Below are 22927 nucleotides of genomic sequence, written 5' to 3'. Positions count from 1 at the left end.
CAACTTCTTCTAGTTTTATGTTTTAACATAAAAATTAGCCATTTAGGGGCACCTGGTTGGCTCAGTTGGTTAAGCATCCGACTCTTGATTTCAGTCATGATCTCAGGATCGTGGAATAGAGCCCTCGAGCGTCTCAGCATGGAGCCTGCTTAAGATTCTCTCTCTCTATGTCTCTCTGCCCCCCCCGCCCTCTAAAAAAAGTTAAAAATTAAAAAATAAGCCATTTATTCTTCTGTATGTGGTTTCATTTATATGTTTGAGATTTTAGCATTTATTAAGAGGGTAAAGGTAAAGCAGACAAATATGAAAAAAAAATTTTATGTTAATGCCATTCAATATAGACCTTAAGGCAAAAGCACTATTAAGACTAAAGAAATACATTGCTCTTGAAAAAAAAAGAACCAGTTCACCAGGAATGTGAACATGGTGGAGATGGGTAAAATAGGTGAAGGGAGTCAAAATGTACAAACTTCCAGTTTACCCACTGCAAGCAAACCTCTTATTGAACTTCAGAAAGGGCTTTAAGGGATGGAAGATATAGGTTAAATTTTTGTATTCAATTAAAATAATTATTTTTTTACTATTTCATCAGTAATACTTTGAGATTGTTTCATTACAATTTGGAAAGAATAGCATTTAACCTACTCAGTATTGATCTTCAAGAGATACATTAGAATTTTGCAGTAGCTTTATCTTGTTGGTACTGTATTTTCAGGGTTATCTTGAAGAACTCTTACGACTTCGAGAGAACCAGCTGTCTGAGTCTGTCTCCCAGAATAAAATACTACTTCAAAGGATTGAAGATTCTGACCTGGCCCATAAATTGGAAAAGGAACAATTAGAATATATAATTGTGGAGCTTCAAGATCAGCTGTAAGTGAGATCCTTTTGGGAAAATATTGGCCGTATGTAAACATAAGAAAATGTCATGTTTTGACATAGGATTCAAATTCTGAGAAATCTGACTGCCTGCTATTAAGTTCTTTTTCACTTACTCTTTTTAAAAAGTTTACTCTTCCTTTTATCATTATAAAAGTAATCCATGCTCATGGCAGAAATATTACAAAATACAGGAAGAAAATAGAAACGGTCTTCACGTGTGTGCTACCCAGAGTTAACTGCTATGACTTGATGTGTATTCTCTCAAATGCATATACATAATTTTAGAAGTATTTATTTAGTCATTGATTGACTAATTAATTGATTGATTCAAAAGATGGGATGTAAGACCAGTACCACTCACAGTACAATGATGGTGCAGTGTTTGTCCCCACGTGTTATCACTAAGCACACTTTAGTATAGCTTTTTTCCATAGCAGTAGTTTTTTTGTTTTTTGTTTTGTTTTGTTTTTGTTTTGCTGAAGAAAGGTGTGTATTAACCTACACTCTGGTATAACCTCCTTAATTTGTCACTATTCAAAACACCTGTACTAATCATACCATTTCGTCAGACTTGATTTTATCAATTAATTGTTTATGGTGAAAATCTTCTCACATTAGTATTTATTTAATCTTAAAGGATGATTTTAAAAGTTTTTATTTTGAAATAATTTCAAAATTTCAGAGAAGTTGCAAGGATAGTACAAAGAATTCTGATAGGCTGTTTCTTAGATTTACCAAATTTCAACACTTTGCCATATTTACTCATAATTCTCTCCCTCTTGCATACATCACAACTCTTTACCCCATAATACTTCAGTTGTGTCTTTCCTGAGACCAAAGATATTCTCTTATATAACCACAGATTATCTATCAACTTCAGAAATTCAAATCAGTGTAATACTTTCATCTTATCCATAACTCATTCCAATTTCATCAGTTGTCCAAATAATGTCTCTTATTGCAGCTTTGGTTTTTCTGGTACAGGATCCAGTCCAGAATCATGTTTTGCATTTGGTTATTCATTTCTTTAGTCTCGTTTCTTCAGTCACCTTTAACTTAGAACAGTTTCTCAGTCTTTGTCTCGTATGAATTTGATATTTCTGAAGAATATAAGCTAGTAATTTTATAGAATGTCCCTCAATTTGAGTTGGTTTGCTTTTCCTCATGATTAGAATGAGTTTATCCATTTGTGGTTAGAATATAAGTGGTGTGTCTGTCAGTGTTGGGAATATCATATTCAGAGGCCCATGGAGCTTGTTGGCCTTTTATTACTGATATTAATTTTAATCATTTGGTTAAGGTGTTTTTCTCTCGATATAGTTACTGTGGTTCCTTTTGTAATTAACATGTAATTTCCAGGGAGATCCTTTGAGACCTAGTAAACATGAAAGATGATTTTTTTTTTTTATTATGTTATGTTATGTTAGTCACCATACAGTAGTCATTAGTTTTTGGTGTAGTGTTCCATGATTCATTGTTTGCATATATGATTTTTTAAATAAAAAGCTTTTATTAACTAACATAAAATTTCAGTGTTTTCTAGGAATTTGTATCTCAATGAAAAGAATTATGTTCACATACTCTTTCTTATTTTTTTTCTAATATTTTACTGAGAGTTTGTCCTGTGGCATATCACTCATTGAGGGGCAAATTAATACCTTCCATAACTCTTTGCTTCTATAAGCAGGGAGAAAAATATCCAGAGCCAAACAATAAAGATTTCTAGTTATTTCCTTACAGCTAAAAGAGTAGAAGATAATTTTTCTTTTGCAGCTGATACTTGTAATTTGTCTCAATGCTTTTAACTTAAAAATAATTGTGAAATCAGTTTTTATTTCATCAAAGAGATATTTTCATTTGAAAAATAAAATGTATCACATTTATTGTACTTTTGATAATGTAAAGGAGAAGACTCAAACTTTTTAGTTTGAAAAAAGAATCTGACTTACAGTTTTATTATACTTCTATGATAGAAGAGTATCATTGATACTTAGAGTTTTTTTAATGCCTTTAAGGAGATTTCAACTAAATATTACCAGAGAAAAAAATAAATAATGAAGGTCTCCAACCTGGATTAGGCTATTTTCTTGAGTTTAGGGTCAAAGATGTACTTTCACATAACATGGCCACACTTTTAGCCAGGTTAATTGGTATCTTACAAGATTCCTTGGTACAAAAACCACTTACAAGGATACTGAACAGAAGAGTAAGATACATTCCTTTGAGAATCTTCTCAATTCACTACATTAACTGAATTATCTGTAAGGTACAGAGTACTCTGGGCATATTTGTGGCTATAGGGAGAGAGTGGACATTTTTTTCCTTCTTTTCTTGCTGAGATTTTTTTTATCAACAGTTAGGACGGCCTGCAATGAAAGCTGGGTACTGGAATTTTCTTTGTTAATCCTGAGAAGACAATAGTGGCCCTGAGAAGATTAAAATTTTAAATGTGTAAAGGAAAAGGTCAGGAGAGGATTATTAAATGGTTTATGAAGCGTGTAAACTTTGCTTTCACATTATGTTAATCATCTTTTCCTGGTTGATACAAATCCTTTGTCACTTACCTTATTCTTTTTATATATTTCTCAATGCTTAGATGTATTTTTGAGTAACTGTTAAAGTATGCTTCAATTCTTTGAATACTCATAAAATGTGAACATCCTATAGTTTTGAATAGAGTATAGGTGAGCGTGGTGTACTAGAGGAGCATTCTAAAGCTTTCTTACAAATATGGACTATGTTCAGACACTGGGTTTATATTTGCCTATCATTATGAGTTCAATCTTAATTAATGTCTTGGAGCCTCTGTCTCCTTATCTGTAAACTGGAGATAATACTTACCTTATGGATTACTATGAGTATTAAATGCTATCATGTATAATATAGTTAGAACAAAGAAAATATATAAAGATTATTCCTCTCTTTTGGTCTATAAAAACCTTAAAATATCCTTGTTAAATACACTTGGATAAATGGTAAATTTAAAATGTTTTACTTTATTATGCCCAAATGCTACAGATCAGACAAATGAATTTAGACTGATTGTATTATCCCCAAGTTTCAAAAAATTTGTTTTTCAGATCTAGTTTCCAAATGGCATTTGGATTAACATTTATATTTATAGTACAGACTTGTGTATATTGGGTTAATATTTATAATTACAGTATAGATTCGTGTATATTAGGAGGAAGACATACATGGCTACTTACTACTTTACTGGTACCAGTTTTAACTATAGTTCTTTTCTTCATCGATCACTGATACAATACTAATTTGGATTATTTTGGATTATTAGTCTTTGACTAAGGTGTATTTGAGTGATTACATTTATGTTGGTGGAATTTTAAAGTATCAAGTAATTTTAAATCTCCAAATAATGATTAGGAATAATGCTATTATTTCATTGAGAAATACAGCATCATTCTAGGTTTTTATTTTCATAGTTTTATTGAAATCTGTGGCATACCTTTATTTTATTGAGATAAGTTTTAATTCAATTTTGCTGGCATATTAAACTTCATTCAATAAAATAAAAACAAGCTTAAGGTTTTAGTTATACTTTGAATCATTACATGGAAAGTCTCTCTTAAGATTATGAAATGTAGTGTTTATGGCCTTATAAAAAACTTATTGTCATTTATGCTAATTGGTGGGAAACCTTTTCATTTTTGAGTTTAGTTTTATTCAGTAAACATTTATTTAAATGTATACTTCTGTGCTTGAGAGTGCCGAGAATCCAGAGAATAAGAAAGATATACAGAACAGTGAGTAAAATCTAAATACCTTTGTCATGATTAATACCAGTAAAATTTATAAAAAGGAGTTTTTGCTATTTGGCTGATGCAGTTTTTCTATTTATGGTGTGAAAAACTATAGGAATAGTAACATGTCCTATAAGGCTCCCTCGTGAAGGAACTGTAGAATCTAGCTAACAGAAGTAAAGAATCATGCATTGTTAAAACTGGGGCATTGTTATAGTTCAACAGCCATGTTTGTGTAGTTCCTGGTGAGTAGTGACGGTGTGATCTGTCAGCCTGCAAACCATAAGTCAGTGATGCTGTAGTACCCTGCTTCACAAGGTTTAGGCTGAGTGGTATAGATCCTAACAAGAGAATGCAATGATGTCATCCTGGCCCAGTTAATAATGGACAAATTATGATAATTCCTGATCATGTATATTTTTTGGCAGGTAACAATTATTATTAAGAGTTAACATCATGTCAATATATTTTGCACACTCTGTTATCCATATAAACACAGAAAAGTCAAGAAGATGCATCCAGAAGAGAAAAAAGCTAGTTACCAGATAGTTAGTCAAACTACATTGTATTGTACTTTCTTGAGTGATAATGGGGAATTAAATATTACAACAAGAAAGGGTATACTGATTTGATATGGATGTTATTTCATTGCCTTTAGACATGATGTTTGATTAAAACTGCTGGTGGATTCTTCAGTAGAGCAGATGTCAGTATATTTGGGCAAGGGGCCTAGCAACAGTTGGGACTACTACAGTTTTTCACATAGAAGAAGTGACTCAGACTAGAAAAGAGGCTCACTTTTGGCATCCTTATTTAGTAAAAGTTTTACGCTGAGTACATAAAGAAAGGAAGCCTCCTTAAAGTACAATTTGTAAATAACACACATATCATTATTAATACATAAATACCATTGTTTTGTTTACTTATTTCCATTCTTTAGCATGTAGTTGACCTTTATAAAAAATAAAATTAGCCTTTAAATTCTAATGCTATTGTTGTGTTTTAAAGTTTTTATTAAAGAATTTTCAAGTGTACACAAAAAAGAGATTTGTATAATAAAGCCCTGATTACCCATCACTTAGGTTGAATAGTTAGTTACCAAGCGTTTGTCACATTTGCTTTATCTTTTTTCATTTTCCTTTTTTTTTTTTTCTGAACTATTTTGAAGCAAATCCTGTCCTTTCATTCCTATATACTTCTTTGCACATCTCTAAGAAAGTGGACATTTTCTCACATAATCTTATAATCACACCTGATAAAATTAGGGACATTCTTTTTATCATCTAAGTGCTCATCTGTAACAAATTTCCCCAATTGTCTAAAAAAAAAAAAAAAAAACCTTTTTTATAGTTGCATTTTTGAATTAAGAATCAAAGTCCTACATGACATATAATTATGTCTCTGAAGACTTTAGTGTCCCCCATTTGTACTTATCCTGTCATTATCTATTTGCAGACTTTTCCTATAGAATGTCCAGTGTTAGTTCTTTGAGCTTTCTTTCATTTGTTCTTCTCTACCCGTGCTGTCCAGGACATTAGCCGTTAGCTGCATGTGGCTGGTGAGCACTTGAAATGTGAGTAGTGTGGACTGAGATGTGCTGTAAGTGTAAAATCCACATCAGACAGCATGAAATAAAGAATTTAAAATATCTCATTAAAAACTGTTTATATTGACTACATATTGAAATGGTAATGTTTTAGACATATTGGGCTAAATAAGTTCATTATTAAAATTCATTCTTTTTACTGTGGCTACTAGAAGATGTTAAATTATGTATGCCACTCTTATATTTCTGTTGGACAGCACTGGTTTGTATCCTCTCTACTCACAGGGGACTGGCTGCTTTAGCCTCATCAGGGAGCAGATTCTTGGCGCCCTCCCTACACCTGCTGAATGGGAATCTGTCCTTTAACAAGATCCTCAGGGGTTTCATTGACACATTAAAGTTTGAGAATCACTGCTCTGTGCTGTATATCCTGTAAGGTATATCCTCTTAACTCTGGATTAGTGGTTTTTCAACTCTGGTTGCATATTAGAAGCACTCAGGGAGCTTTTTAAAAATATTTTTTGAAAAATAAGGATACCTGACTGAGCCTCACCTTGAGAGACATTAATTTAATTGGTCAATGGTGGGGCTCAGGAAAGTGTAAAAAGCTGCCCAGGTGTTCTGATGTGCAGTCAGCGTTGAGAACCAGTGTCCTAATAGGGAGGCTGGTTAAATGAGTTTAACTTTTTTGATAAGAATGTTTTGTAGGTGGTCCTGTGGACTTCATAATGGGAACCAGGCCCACTTTTAACAACCCTAACATTGAACAGTGGATTCAGGTGGTGACAGCTTTATTTCTCCTTTGTAAAAGTTTCTATCAGGCTTTCATCTAGTGGCTTGAACCAAGAATGAGCATGAGCATTACCTGGAGCTGTTGATTCAATAGGATTTGTAAAATGGTGATTCCTAATTCTTTTCCCTCCATGCACATTGGCTGGAATCTGTACGCAAGACCTTCCCCTCACCAGTTAGGACTATAGTATATTATTAGTTCTTATAGGATATTATTAGTTATTATAGGATATTATATTAGTCCTTATAGGATATTGTTCACTTTCAGAAGAAGATGCTGGTGCCTTTCTTAGTTACCAATGAAATGATTTTGTTCTTTGTTTTGTTTTCTTTTGTTTTTGAGAATATGAACTTGCTATATAATCACTTCTATAGTGTGAATTAACTCATACAGGATTCACAAATAAGGGGATGATGTCAGCATAGCAAAGAAATCACCTTGAGTCATAGCTGATTTTTCCTGGAAATTAATGTTTCTCAATAAGAAACCCCAACAGAATGCAAAATACACCAATATGGGTAAATACTGCAACACACCAGTAGGTGGCATTCTCTCACTGTATGTGTTACTCTTTCACCGTGCATTCCTCTGGTTCAGGTGAACTTCACCTTAAAGAAGCTCTTTTTGTAGTTACCCCAGTTTTGTGATTTTGTCCTTGCCTTCATTGCAAGCCTCAACCTCAGCAGCCTCAACCCTTCCCTCCACTCTTTTCTGCCAGATGGCTTTTTACTTTGTTGTTGTTGTTAAAGTTGTTGTAAAATTAATGTAATATTTCTTTACCTAATAGGAATTTAACCAATATTTTAAATTTGGTTTGGAATTTTATTAGTATTGTCACTTTTTCTTAATGTTTTAGTTAGAAAGTTGAATAGGTTTTGAATTGTTAGCTCCTAACTCTATTCTTCTCATAAGGCCAGTTATTTGGAATGTGATATTGCAGAACACTTTATTTTGTTTCTGCATTCTAGCAGAAATTCTCATATTTGGTGTGCTTCTGTCGGCTTACATTTATTTTTCATTCTGATGTTCAGATTTTCCCATCTTTGTCTAGGGGAAACTTCTTTATATTTGTGTTTAGTGGCTTTCTCTTTGACCTTCAGGGCTTTCTGCGCAGCCATTCTGTCCATCAGCATAAAATTCTGCATTCTACAGTCATGATATATCTTTTATTTTCATGATGATTACAGTTTTTTTTTTTTTCAGTATGCCATGTCACATATGGCACTGGAGTATATCCTAAGAATTACAGCATATCTGACAATAAGTGATAAGTGGAAAACAAAGCAAAGGTTTGCTGCAGTGGTGGTAGAAATTTTGTTACTCACTCTCAGAACTGAACTCATAGCAATGGGCTTCAAATGTGTTGCCTTACCAAATTAAAAATTGCTTCATATCACTCATCTTTGGGGTTGCTTAGGAATACTTGGAATCACAGATATTAAATCCTAAGTGCCAAGAGTCATATGCCTTATATATCCAGCTGCCAAAAGTATACCCTCATTGGCATCAGCATAGCCTCTGAGGTAAGTGAGAAAGAAGCAAAGTGAGGGAGCGAGGATAACCCTCAAGTTTGGAGACACAAGCCAAAGGATTGAACAAATGAACAAAAGAATAACTTTGAATTGACTAAATACTACTATCAAAACAGAGATTATGGAAGTCTAGATCTTTTGCAAAACTTGTAAGTAATAGCAGACTTGAAACTAATCTCTGAAAGGAAGGAAAAAGACCAAACTGTGGAAATCTTATCTTTTTCTCTTTTTTTAAAATAATGAATGTTATATTCAGGGCTGAAAAGAACATAAAACCTCATTTTTAAAGGCAGGGTACTCTGTATTTACAAGGAATCTTAGGAATTTGAGAATAGAAGTGGAAGGAATCAGGAACACTAACGTTTAAGGATTAAGTGGAAGAAGGTACCTCCACTGAGACCAAGAAGGAACAGCCAGATAGATAAGGAGTTTTATTATTATTTTGCATGAGAAAAATATTTATATTAGATTCATTTAGGAAGCATTAAAAAGTGGCATTGGCTGGACCCCACCATCGTAGAATCTCATTTCATTGATCTGAGATGAGACTAGGTATCAGAATTTTTTAAATGCTTCCCCAGTTATTTGAATATATAGTCAGGGTAGAGAACCACTAGACTAGAATTTTGTTATGATGTTTAGTAAAGCACAATGATACTTATTATGCTCTTAACAGAAATTTAATTGCTTCCCTAGACATTAAAGCTACCCAAATGTTTTGTTATTTTAAACAAGAAAGATGCATTAGCATTTAATTTCTGACAGCTTTTTTTAATTTAAATGCAATGAGCCAACATACAGTACATCATTAGTTTCAGATATAGAGTTCAGTTATTCACCACTTATATATAACACCCAGTGCTCAGCACGTGCCTTCCTTAATGCCCATCACTCAGCTACCCCATCCCCCTACCCACCCCACCCCCCCAGCAACCCTCACTTTCTTTCTGAGAGGTAAGAGTCTCTCATGGTTTATCTCCCTCTCTGACTTCTTCCCATTCAGTTTTCCCTCCCTTCCCCTATGATCCTCTGCACTGTTTCTCTTTTTTTTTTTTTTTTTAAGATATTATTTATTCGACAGAGAGAGACACAGCGAGAGAGGGAACACAAGCAGGGGGAGTGGGAGAGGGAGAAGCAGGCTTCCCACTGAGCAGGGAGCCTGATGCAGGGCTCGATCCCGGGACTCCGGGATCATGACCTGAACTGAAGGCAGACACTTAATGACTGAGCCACCCAGGCACTCCTCCTCTGCACTGTTTCTTATATTCCACATATGAGTAAAACCGTATGATAATTATCTTTCTCTGATTGACTTATTTCACTCAGCATAATACCCACTCATTCCTTAGACATTGATGTAAATGGTAAGAGTTCATCCTTTTTGATGGCTGGGTAATATTCCTGTGTGTGTGTGTGTGTGTGTGTGTGTATACACACGCCACATCTTCTTTATCCATTCATCTGTCGATGGACATCTGGACTCTTTCCACACTTTGGCTGTTGTGGACATTGCTGCTATAAACATTGGGGTGCAGGTGCCCCTTTGGATCACTACATTTGTATCTTTGGGGTAAATACCTAGTAGTACAATTGCTGGGTCCTAGGATAGCTCTATTTTTAACTTCTTGAGGAACCTCCAAACTGTTTTCCAGAGTGGCTGTATCAGACTCAACACCCAAAAACCAAATAATCCAGTCAAGAAATGGGCAGAAGACATGAACAGACATTTCTCCAAAGAAGACATACAAATGGCCAAGAGATACATGAAAAAATGCTCAACATCACTTGGCATCAGAGAAATACAAATCTAATAGTTTTAAAGTAGAATATATTCTGTATTTGCTATCTTCCCCTGCAGATTAAATTATTTTTCAAGGTTCCTTTTCTTTAAGATTCTGTGTTGTCCTTTGGATTCAAAAAAAGTAGGCCATAGCTTATTTTGATAATGATAAAATTTGCTGATTTATAGTTCAATATTTGTTTATTCTGGTGACATTTATTGAGCCCCTCTTCTGTCCTAGGTACTTGTCGTTGTGCTAAAAATACAGAAATAAATATGTTCTAGTTCCTGTCCTCATAGTGATTATGGAGGCCACAGACATAGAAACAGTAAGAGCAATAAGATGTCACAAGTGCTATGATAGAGGTGTGTATGGGATACAGTGGGAAACAAAGGATTTCATTGTAAAGGAGAATGAACTGGGAAGGGTTTAAGAAGGTTATACTAGATGCTTATACTAATTACTTAGAGTGGTTTTTGTCATCTGATAGACTACTATGGGAAAAGATGGGCCTCCCAGGCAGAGAAGACAACAAAAGCAAAAAGAGATTAAAGAGTCCAGCAAACATAGGGAAATGGATGTGGCTCCATGGCAAGCATGTATGTATGTGTGGCCAGATGAGAAAAGACTTTATATGCCATGCTAAGAAGCTCTGTGGAGTTACCAGTATCACATCAGATCAGATTTCCATTTTAGAAAGATAAACCTTTGAAATAATATTTTCTAATGTATAAACACTTATTGAGTACCTACATCCTCGTAGGAACTGTGCTAGATACTGAGAATTTAAATGTGAATAAGGGGGCACCTGGGTGGCACAGCTGGTTGAGCGTCTGGCTCTTGGTTTCAGTTTGGGTCATGATCTCGGGGTCGTGGGATCAAGCCTCTTTGTGGGGCTTCATGCTCAGTATGGAGTCTCGGGATTCTCTCTGCCTCTCCCTCTACCTCCCATTCATGCACGACCCCCTCCCTCCCCTCTAAAAATAAATAAATAAATCTTTTTTAAAAAGTTAAAAAATAAATGTGAATAAGACAACCTTGAGGATATCAAAGTTGACTGATATCCAAATGATGTGATGAGCATATAGGAACATGTATATGTATGTATAGCAATGAAAGTATGTGGACTTCACAGAAGTAGAACAGGAATAGTGGTCCAGGGTAAGCATCACTAAGACATTGATGTTTGAATAGGGCTTTTCAGGAGCTCTTTAGGTGACCAGGTGAGAGGAAGAAGAGGAAGGTTATTCTAGGTAAAGAGAAAAGCACGTATGGAAACATGGGTACAAAACATATGAGGCAGATCAGTATAATAAAATATTAACTAAAGTATTTGAAGCAAATAGGTTTTCTGGAAACATTGAAGTATCTTTTACTGGGACTATACATTTTTACCTGAGCTGAGTCTCTATTAAAAATTAAAATGCCAAGGGGCACCTGGGTGGCTCAGTCGTTAAGCATCTGCCTTCGGCTCAGGTCATGGTCCCAGGGTCCTGGGATCGAGCCCCGCGTCGGGCTCCCTACTCGGCGGGAAGCCTGCTTCTCCCCTCACCCACTCCCCCGCTTGTGTTCCTGCTCTCGCTCTCTCTCTGTCAAATAAATAAAATCTTAAAAAAAAAAAAATGCCAAAAGAACAAAGAAAAAGAAGAGATAAACCAAAAAACAGACTCTTAACTACAGAGAACAGACTGATAGTTACCAGAGGGGAGGTGGGTGAGGGGATGGGTGAAATAGGTGATGGGGACCACAGTCCTGGTTCAGTTTTGGGAGGTTATATGTTTCTAGGAGTTTATTGATTTCTTCTAGGTTGTCCAATTTGTTGGCATATAATTTTTCATAATATTCTCTTATAATTGCTTGTGTTTCTGTGGTGTTGGTCATTTCTCCTCCTCTTTCATTTCTGATTTTTGTATTTGAGTCTTCTCTCTCTCTCTCTTTTGATGTATGTGGCTAAAGGTTTATCAATTGTGTTGATATTTTCAAAGAACCAGCTCCTTGTTTCATTGATTTGTTCTATTGTTTTTTATTTCTGCTATAATCTTTATTATTTCCTTCCTTCTACTGGTTTGGGGTTTTGTTTGTTTTTCTTTTTCTAGCTCCTTTAGATATAAGTTTAGGTTGTTCATTTGAGATTTATCTTGCTCCTTGAGGTAGTTCTATATTGCTGTAAACTTCCCTCTTAGAACAGCTTTATCTGTATGTCAAAGATTTTGGACCATTTTATTTTCATTTGTCTCCATGTATTTTTTTATTTCCTCTTTGATTTCTTGGTTGGCCCTTTCATTGTTTAGTAGCATGTTATCTAACTTCCATGTATTTGAGTTCTTTCCAGATTTTTTCTTGTGGATGATTTCTAGTTTCATAGTGTTGTGGTCAAAAAAGATGTGTGGTATGACTTCAGTCTTTTTTAATTTGTTGAGTCTTGTTTTGTGGCCTAAAATGTGATCTATTCTGGAGAATGTTCCATGTGCGCTTGAAAAGAATATGTATTCTGCTGTTTTAGGATGGAATGTTCTGAATATATCTGTTAGATCCATCTGGTCCAGTATGTCATTCAAAGCCACTGTTTCCTTGTTGATTTTCTGTTTGGATTATCTATCCATTGATGTAAGTGGGGTGTTAAAGTTCCCTGCGATTACTGTATTACTGTCATTTATGTCTTTTATGTTTTTTATTAGCTGCTTTATGTATTTCGATGCTACCATGTTGTATGCATAAGTATTTAAAATTATTATCTCTTTTTGTTGGATTGTTCCCTCTATAATTATGCATTGTCTTTTTTTTTTGTCTGTTGTTACAGTTTTTGTTTAAAGTCCAATTTTTAAAATTTATTTTTGTTAATGTAACCTCTGTCCTCACCATGGAGCTTGAACTCACAACTCCAAGATCAAGAGTTGCATGCTCTACGGACTGAGCCAGCATAGGCACCTATATATTTTGTCCAATATAAGTATTGCTACCTCAGCTTTTGTTTGTCTTCCATTTGCATGATGTTTTTCCATCCCTTTACTTTCAATCTGCATGTGTCTTTAGCTTTGAAATGAGTCTCTTGTAGGCAACATATAGATGGATCTTGCTTTTTAATCCATTCTGTCACCCTATTTCTTTTGATTGGAGCATTTAGTTCAGTTACTTTCAAAGTAATTATTGATAGGTATGTACTTAAATGCCGTTTTGTTACTTGCTTTATGATTGTTTTGTAGTTCTTGTCAGGTCCTTCTCTTGCTCTCTTCTCCTGGTTTGGTGGCTTTCTTTAGTGATATACTTGAATTCCATTCTCTATATTTTTTACCTGTCTATTACCAGTTTTTGATTTGTGGTTAGCATTAGGTTTATATATATAAAATCTTATGCATATAGTAGTCTATATTAAGTTGATGGTCACTTCGATTTGAACCTATTCTAAAAGCACTACATTTTTACCTCCTGCCCCCCATGTTTTTACATATATGGTGTCGTACTTTACGTCCTTTTATTTCACAAATCCCTTGACTGATTTTTGTAGATATACTTAATTTTAGTGCTTTTGTGCTTCTTACTTTTCTTACTCCTATTTATAGTCTTTCTACTCTAAGAATCTCCTGTAACATTACTCATAAGGCTGGTTAAGTGGTGATGAATTCCTTTAATTTTTGTCTGGGAAACTCTTCATCTCTTCTTTTATTCTGAATGATATCCTTGCTGGGTAGACTATTCTCAGCTGCACATTTTTCCCTTTCAGCACTTTGAATATATCATGCTACTTCCTTCTGGCCTGCAAAGTTTCTGCTGAAAAATCAGCTTATAGCATTAGGGAGTTTCCCTTGTATGTAACTATTTTCTTTTCTCTTGTTGCTTTTAAGATTTTCTCTTTATCACTACTTTTTGTCATTTAATTATAATGTGTCTTGGTGTGAACCTCCTTGGGTTGAGTTCTTTGGGGGATTTCTGCCTCCTGGATCTGGATTTCTGTGTTTTTCCCCAGATTTGGGAAGTTTTCAGCTGTTATTTCCTTAAATACATTTTCTGCCCCCTTTTTTTCTCTTCTTCTGGGATCCCTATAATGCAGATGTTATTACACTTGATGGTGTCACTGAGTTCCCTTAATCTGTCCTCATTTTTTTCTTTTTCTTTTTTCTTTATCCTGTTCTGCTTGATTGCTTTCCATTACACTGTCCTCCAGGTTACTGATCCATCCTTCTGCTTCTTCTGGTCTACTCTTTATTCTTAGTGAATTTTTAACTTCAGTTATTTTTTTCATCTCTATGTGGTTCCTTTTTATATTTTCTGTCTCTTTGTTGAGGGTCTCACTGAGGTTCTCCACTCTTTTCTTAAGTTCAGTGATTATGTTTATAACCATTATTTTAAATTCTCTATCAGACATATTGCTTATCTCTGTTTTGTTAACTCTCCTACTGTGATTTTTTTCCCTGTTTTTTCATTTGGGACATATTCCTCTATCTCCTCATTTTGTCTAACTCTCTGTATCTGTGTCTGTGTGTTAGGAAAGTCAGGTAAGTCTCCTGCTCTTGAAAGTAGTGGCCTTATGAAGAAAAGGTCCTGTAGTGCCCTGCAGTGCAATGTCCCCTGTTCACCAGAACCTGGAGCTTCAGAGGCATCTCCTATGTGTGTTGCATGCCCCCTACTATTGTGGCTGAGCTGCTTTTCCCTTCAGTCATCTGCAATGGCTCTTTTTGCCTGTTTTAAGCAGTGTTTTATCCCTGTGTTGTTAGTGGGCCAGTGTGGGACTGCCTTGGACTTGAGTTGGATCAGAGTAGGCATTTGCCAGAGCTGTGGTCACACCAAACTGCGGGTTACTCTCTCTTTGTTGTCCCCTGAGAGACTTTCATTGGTGGGCAGGGCCTGCAGTTGGACTGGGTATCTGCCCCCAGCCCACTGCTGAGACTGCAGCAGAGCTGGTGTGTGGGTATATTGCTCTGTCGTCAGGGCAGCAGTCTTTTTGGAGTGCTGTTGACCACTGTCAGGGCTGCTTGCACAATGCTAGACTTGTGGCGTCTCTTTGGATGGATTCTTGCCTGGGGCAGGTTGGATGGTGTGGATCTGCAGAATGATGCAGGGGTGGGGCACACTTTTAGTAAGGTTTGAGTGGGTCAGCTATGGGAGGGGAGCTGGAGCCACTTTGGGGAGCTCCTCAGGGGACGTTGGAGGGGACAACCCACAGGAGAGCGCAGGGGTGGGAGGCACTGTTAGCAAGCTACATGGAGAGTGTTTGCACTGGTTCTGCAGGTGTCTGCATATCCAGGCTGGGGGACAGGGTAGGGAAATGGTGCCCATCAGCTTTTTTGTTCTTGGACAAGTCTCCTAAAGATCCCACCAGCACACATTCTGCTAGTAAATAAATTAGTAAATAAATCTCCTCCCCATATATCCCAGGTGTTTTTCAAACTGCTGCTTCTATGCTGTATCTCAGTGTGGATATTCTGGCTTTTTAAGAGCAGGGACTCAGTTTCCTATCCCCCTCCTGCTCTAGCAGAGCCGAGCACTGATTTTTTAAAGTTCTAGGTGTTACGGTCTACTTATTGTAAAAACTCGAGAAGTTAAGCTCCTCTCGTTTTCAAAGCCAGATGTTATGAGAATTAGTCTTCCCAGCGTGGGTCCCTTGTACCTAGGATGCCTGGTGTGGGATCTGTCCCTTTCCCTTCTCCGTGCCTTTGATGTCACTCCCTCCCATGGACAGTCTGCGGGTCAGTTTGGTGTCTGGCCACATCTTTGCCCTTCCTACTGTTTTCGATGTGACCTCTTCCCTACAGTTAGCTGTAAAGATTCTGTTCTTCTAGTCTTTGTGTCATATTTTGAGTAATTTATACTGATGTGGGTATTATCTAGGTACATCCATGGGACATGGTGAGCCTAGGATTGTCCTACAGGCCATCTTCCTGAGAAGTCACCTAAATATACTCTCTTGATGTTTCATATTCATGTGACAAATTCTCAAAACTGGATTTTAGCAGATTATTTAATGAGCAATGTGGATATGGAATGCTATTTTAAAAAGAGACAGTAAGCAACAATGCATTCTTACTAGATTTGTTTTTTCTTTAAAAACATTGAGAAACAATTTCCTCCTGGGAAGGCACAGAGGATTCACAGTGAAGTAGTGTTGTGGTGTTTGTAGTCAATCCAGAGTCATATTGTGTTATATTGTACTTACTTAAGATAAGTTAAGAAAAATAATGTGTTTTGGCAAATTATATATAGTGTAAATTACATAGTTAGGAAGTACAGGAACTTTTCAGGCTTTAGCTAGGTACTACAGAATAAATTGTGTTCATCGAATATTTCTGTCATGCCCAGGAGGGCTTAATACTCAGGTATTTTCCTTTGAAAAATAAAACAACTCCTTGAACTTTAACTGAAAGCTATACTGTTTTGTTTCAAACTATTTCACAGGAGAGCTGGACTCCCTGTTTCATAGAGAGATTTTGTGTTTATAAATCCATGGTATTTTGAATTTATGTATCCATCAAAGATATGCTCGGTCAGATAGTTGAGGTTATATTCAAAGGGCTTATGAAAAGGTCAATTGATAAATTAATAATCATGCATATTTCAACATAGTTACACAAAAAGAATCAAACTTTACTTTCACATGATATGTTTTTACTAAAACGTCAAATAAAATAACTTTTTATGTAAGCAAGACAAAGATTCTTCAAAGATCTAGAAGCCAGTAATTGGGAACAGTAGAATATAAGAGGAGAATTTAAGTTGTACTTTCTGGACTTCCTCTTTTGAGAATGGTTATGAAAAAATATGATAATCACAGGTACTTTTAGATTGTTGATTCTTTATACATTTTAAGTGTATCTTCCATGACCTGCTTAATACATTTACTTGGTATTAGTTATAAAAATGTTTTTTTCAATTTTCATGAAAATACTGTCTGGGAATATTTTGTAGATTTAATTTAAATTTCTGGTTAAAACTGAACTTGGGCATATGTACTTAAAAAATAGTAAAGCACTCTCCAAGTGCTTTACACGGAGTGTTTTTTTGTATGCATCTGAAGTTATCAACTTAAAATAGAAAGTTATAACTACATGCAATTTTATTCAAGACTCAAACTAACCACAGAGAATAAGCTTATAGTACAAACACAAAAGATAAAAAGAATGGAAACAGATCACTACAAAAAATCATCAAATAACAAAGGAAGACAGTGAGAATGGAAGAGAGGGACAAAACTGCAAGAGACAGACAAAAAGCAATTAACAGAATGGCAATAGTAAGTATTAAGCTCACCAATCAAAAGGCATAGAGAGACTGAGTGAATTAAAAAAGTAAGATCCAGTGATATGCTATTAACGAAAGACTCATTTTAGATTTAAAGACATACATAGGGTGAAAGTGAAGGAACAGAAAAAGATATTTTATGCAAATGGTAACCAAAAGAAAGCAGGGTGTCTGCACTTGGACAAAATGGACTTTGAGTCTAAAATTCTCTCTAGAGGCAAAGAAGGTCATTATATAATGATAAAAGGGTCAGTTCAACAGGAAGGTGTGTGTGTGTGTGTATTAATCTCTGGATATCAAATAATATCTGCAAAGGAAATTTAAAAAACAATCCTATTCACAATAGCAACAAGAATAAAATACTTAGGAATAAATTTAACCAAAGAGGTGAAAGATTAGTACCCTGAAAATTTTAAGACATTGACAAAAGAAATTAAGACACAGATGAGCAAAAAGATACCCTGGGTCACCTGGGTGGTTCAGTTGGTTAAGCCTTGGACTCTTGATTTCAGCTCGGGTCATGTGCTGAGCATGGAGCCTGCTTAGGATTCTCTCCCTCTCCCTCTGCCCTCCCCCCCCCACCCCGTGTGCATGCTCTCTCTCTCTCAAAATAAATAAAATATTTTTAGAAAGAAATCCTGGGGTGCCTGGGTGGCTCAGTTGGTTAAGCATCTGCCTTCAGCTCAGGTCATGATCTCAGGGTCCTGGGATCAAGCCTCACGTTGGGCACCCTGCTTAACTGGGAACCTGCTTCTCCCTCTTCGTCTGCCCCTCTCCTGCCCCTCCCCACTGCTTGTGCTGTCTGTCTTTCTCTCTCTTTCACTGTTTCTCTTTCAAAATATAAAATCTTAAAAAAAAAGATATCCCATGTTCATGGATTAGAAGAAGAATTAATATTGTTAAAATGTGCATAGCACCCAAAATGATATACAGATTCAACGCAATCCCTATCAAAATCCCTATGTCATTTTTTACGAGAATAGAAAAAGCAGTCCTAAAATTCATAGTTTAGACCCCATATAGCCAAAGCAGTTTTTGGAAAGAAGAACAAAGCTGAAGACATCACATTTCTTGATTTCAAAATATATTTTATATTTATAATAAAACAGTGTGGTACTGGCACTGAAACAGACATATAGACCACTGGGAGAGAATAGTGGGCCCCCAAGTAAATCCATGCATCTACAAGTCAACTGATAACTTTGACAAGCTTACCAAGAACACACAATCAGAACAGGAGAGTCTCTTTGATAAACAAGTGTTGGGAAAACTGAATATCCACACACATAAGAATGAGATTAGACTCCTTTTTTACCATTTACAAAAATCAATTCAAAATAGATTCAAGATTTAAGTCTTAAAGAGCTAAAACTGTAAAACTACTAGAAGAAAACAGGGAAATAACTTTTTGACATTACTCTGGGCAATGATATTTTTGGCTATGATACCAAAATCACAGGCAATAAAAACAAAAATAGAAAAATGGATTGAATCAAACTAGAAAGAATCTGCACAGCAAACATTCAATAGAGTAAAATGACAACCTACAGAATGGAAAAAAATATTTGTAACATCTGTCTGATAATGAGTTAATATTCAGAATCTGTAAGGGACTCATACAACTCAATAACAAAAAACTAACTCAATTTAAAAATGGGCAAAGGACTTAAATAGACATTTCTCCAGAAAAGACATAGAAATGACCAATAGGTATATGAAAAGATGCTCAACTTCACTAATCATCAGGGAGATGCAAATCATAGTCACAGTGAAATATCTTCTTACTTAGAATGTCTATTATCAGATAGATGGTAGATGACAACTGTTGCTGGGGTTGTGGAAAGAAGGGAACCCTCATGTACTTTTGATGGGACTATAGACCGACACAGCCACTTTGGAAAACAGGAGGTTCCTCAAAGTATTAAAAATAGAACTATCTTATGTTTAAGCAATCCCACTTCTAGGTATTTATCCAAAGGAAATGAAGTCAGAATCTCAAAAAGATATATGCACTCCTTATGTTAACTTCAGCATTATTTACAATAGCCAAAAGGTGGAAGCAACCTCATGGATGGATGGATGAATAGATAAAGAAAATGTGATATATGAAGACCCTGTGTCTATAGCTACACATGCACACAATAGAGTATTATTCCACCTTAAAAAAGGAAATCCTGCCGTTTGAAACAACACAGATGAACCTTGAGGAAATTAGGCTAAGTGAAATAAGCCAAATGCAGAAAAACAAAAAGTACATGATCTCACTTATATGTGGAATCTAAAATAGTCAAACTCAGAGAATCAGAGAGTAGAATGGTTGTTACCAGTTTGGGCCTGGAGAAAGGGGTAAGTGAGATGCTGGTTAAAAAGTACAAAGTTTCAGTTATGCAAGATGAATAAATTATGGAGATCTAATATAGAGCAACATGACTGTACTTAATACTGTATTGAATACTTGAAGTGTTCTAAGAGGGTGCATCTCAAGTGTTCTCATCACACAAAAGAGGTAACTGTGAGGTGATGGATATGTTAATTAGCTTGAATGTGGTGATTACTTTGTATATGTCTATCAAATCATCAAGTTGTACACTTTAGATGTATACAGTTTTTAATTGCTAATTCTACCTCAGTAAAGCTGTGGGGGGATTGAATTAGAATTTTTGTGGCCAACTTCTTGCATAATCCCTGTTGAAAATCTAAAGAGAAATTATCTATCTAGCAATTTAAGGGTAGATACCACAGGAAAGTTCTTAAAATTAGCTGTGATAAGTATGTTACTGCCACTTTTGTAATAATTTCCTGTATTGTATCTTTCTGTAGAATTATTACCTTAATGAGAGATGTTCAGTTGTTAATGAGAGACTTGTATCATAGATAGAAGTTACAAGTAGAATCTATCTCATATAGAATGATTTAATTTTTAGATTAGCTTATTAGTGTTAACATTGGTTAGAGTTTTAATTAAAGTTAAATGGTGAATATCACATAATTTTACCTTAAATTGCCACTGATTTCACACTAGGAAGTAACAGTAATTGTGGAGTAAGATGAACCTATTTTTAAGCTTGGCCAATGAGAAAAATATCCTCATTTTTCATATTAACCTCATTTAGATTACTTTTGTGTAGCTCTTGAAGTTAACTCTAGGTATGTTTTGCTTGTTCTCAGTGAGTAATAGGATTCTTTGATGGTAAGAAAGCAGAGTCAACTCTTAAGCATAAATGGAATTCATTAGATTGATATCAGCAACTCAAGGAATGGAAAGAAAGACGGGAAAAGTAGGCTTGGAGAGAGGTAGGCCGAGCTACTTCAGAGGATTAGCACGTAGGAACTTCAGGCCTGTCTCTTTGCTGGTACGTTTTGGTCAGGGCCTACTGCTAGAATGAATAAACTGCTTTGTCTCTGCATTATCTAAATAGACAGAGTCAAGATTCAGAATTCAGGGGTGGGGTTTTCAACGTGCCTTAATCTCCTTGCCTGCCCCTTAGTGTACTAGAGTGATGAGAGAAAGGGCCTTACCCAAGGCTTCTCCAGGAACCCTTCCCTTTCGTAGTGGCAAGGCAAGAGCCAGCATTGTCCGTGTCCACATTTGTCACAGAGTGGAAAGCAGGTGCAGCACAGATGACACAGTATACTGCAGTCTCCATCTCCCGTGTCCAAGGACTGGGCAGCTGCCCACCGAAAACAATGTGTAATTGGGATTTCTAAACACAGAAGCCTAAAGACAATACGATAAGTTGTCATTAGGCAAAAATTTGCCATGGACAAGTAGTGTGTAAAAACTTTTGTGAAACTTAGTTCCTTTTTTTGTTTTATGCAGTGTAAAACTTCTCACTTCCCAGAATATATTCTAAATGGGAGGTTGTTCAATTACTGACATTAACTGAATTTTTCCAATGTCATTTCCTCACAGATGCACATTTGCCTTTCTTGCATTGTGCTCTGAATATTTTCTGTAAACCAGTGATGATATTGAAGTTGAGTTTTCCAGTGACATGCACTGGAGACCCTAGAGAGAGTGAATATGTGAAAGAGAAGTCTAATAAGAGAAGCCAAAATAATGGTGACTTATTTTAATAGATTCTCTGGCCAGCATTACCCATTTCTGCTTAACGTGATTTTTCTGTCACTCTTGAAGTTTTTCTGAACTCTTTACTGTTTTCATAAAAACCCATGTTAAAGTACCTTAAAAGTCCTTTTTAAAATTTTCATTCTTTTTCCAGTGAAATGAAATTGTTACAGGTAGCCTACAAGAATATCTTAATGTAGTACCTTCTCACAGGCTTCTGCCTATTTCACTTTTTTAGTATTCCATCCTGAGGTAGAATCTAGTCTTTACATTAAATAATGTTTCTTTGTGGACATAGATGGAGCAAGTATTTTTAAACATACACAGATATCCTGTAAAATCAGAAATATTCACAGGTAGCCTGTTCGAGACATTTAAATGGGGTTTTTCCATTTGAATCATGGTTCAATGATTCACTGGTTCACTGTCCTGTGACAGTGATTAATTGGTTTGTGAGGTTTAAATTTAGGCCAAAAGTTAGCTCTTTTGCAAGTCGTTATTAATGAGTTAGCAGTTCTACAAAAACGAAAGTAAACCATGAGCTGTTACAATGGCTTCATTCTGTAGATGAAAGATTTCCAGTGGGTTATATTGTTCAGTCCAGTTATCATTGATTTAATTATTTTCATAAAGGTTTATTGGTAGTCACTTCTCTTAAAAAATTACAGAAATCTTATGGGTTTTTTAGTATTTTTCTGCATTTAGTTTTTTAATTCATTTTAATTTTTTGTTTACTGAGTTAGAGTGTGAATGTTGATGCTAGAAAATCATATACATGGAATCTTTTCTTACTTTAACTGGAATCTGATTATAACTTTAAGATATCAAAATTTTTTAGGTAAGGTGTAAAACGCAGCTTTAGTCCTTTAGTAATATCTCTGTGGAAAAGATAGGAAATCTGAATTTCACACGTTAGTGATGTGTTGTAGCCTTTAGAGAAAGAATGAAAAACACATGTTGTAGGAGACCTTACTAGCCCCAGCCAGCCTTCCTATAGCTCTGTTGACAATCTGTTAGCATACCATTTTAAAGAGATAAATTTTGGGGGCCCGATTGATACCATTAGGTTCCTCTGCCATTGCAGAACAGTGAAGACAAAAGCACTCACCATCTTAATATTCACAGGACTGTGCTAAAGAATAATGATTTAAGATCAAGACAAGAGTTAACTGCCCACCTCACCAACCAGTGGCCTTCCCCAGGAGCTCTGGATGTCAATGCTGTTGCCTTGGATACGTTGCTTTACCGAAAACACAATAAACAGTGGTATGAGTAAGTGTAATACTTTTTTTTCCAACTAATTACAAATTTAGTTGTACCAAAACATACG

The 22927-nt window shown here is 35.6% G+C and overlaps 1 protein-coding gene across 4 annotated transcripts in view; it reads left to right on the top strand.

Annotated features, from left to right (window-relative positions):
- The window catches only part of RUNDC3B (RUN domain containing 3B), a 128750-nt gene that overhangs the window by 86964 nt on the left and 18859 nt on the right, over positions 1 to 22927 (top strand). For 2 of the 4 annotated variants that reach the window (XM_032402247.1, XM_032402248.1), the window contains 2 exons: positions 716 to 873; positions 22723 to 22869. In XM_032402247.1, coding sequence (XP_032258138.1) covers positions 716 to 873; positions 22723 to 22869 — 305 coding nt within the window. The remainder of the gene's footprint in view (positions 1 to 715; positions 874 to 22722; positions 22870 to 22927) is intronic. The other 2 variants (XM_032402249.1, XM_032402251.1) reach the window with 1 other exon arrangement.

This window comes from Phoca vitulina, unplaced genomic scaffold, assembly GCF_004348235.1.
Source record: "Phoca vitulina isolate PV1807 unplaced genomic scaffold, GSC_HSeal_1.0 scaffold4, whole genome shotgun sequence".
Taxonomy (NCBI): Eukaryota; Metazoa; Chordata; class Mammalia; order Carnivora; family Phocidae; genus Phoca; species Phoca vitulina.
Note: the sequence above shows the minus strand (reverse complement) of the source record. Positions and strands in the feature narration are given on the sequence as shown.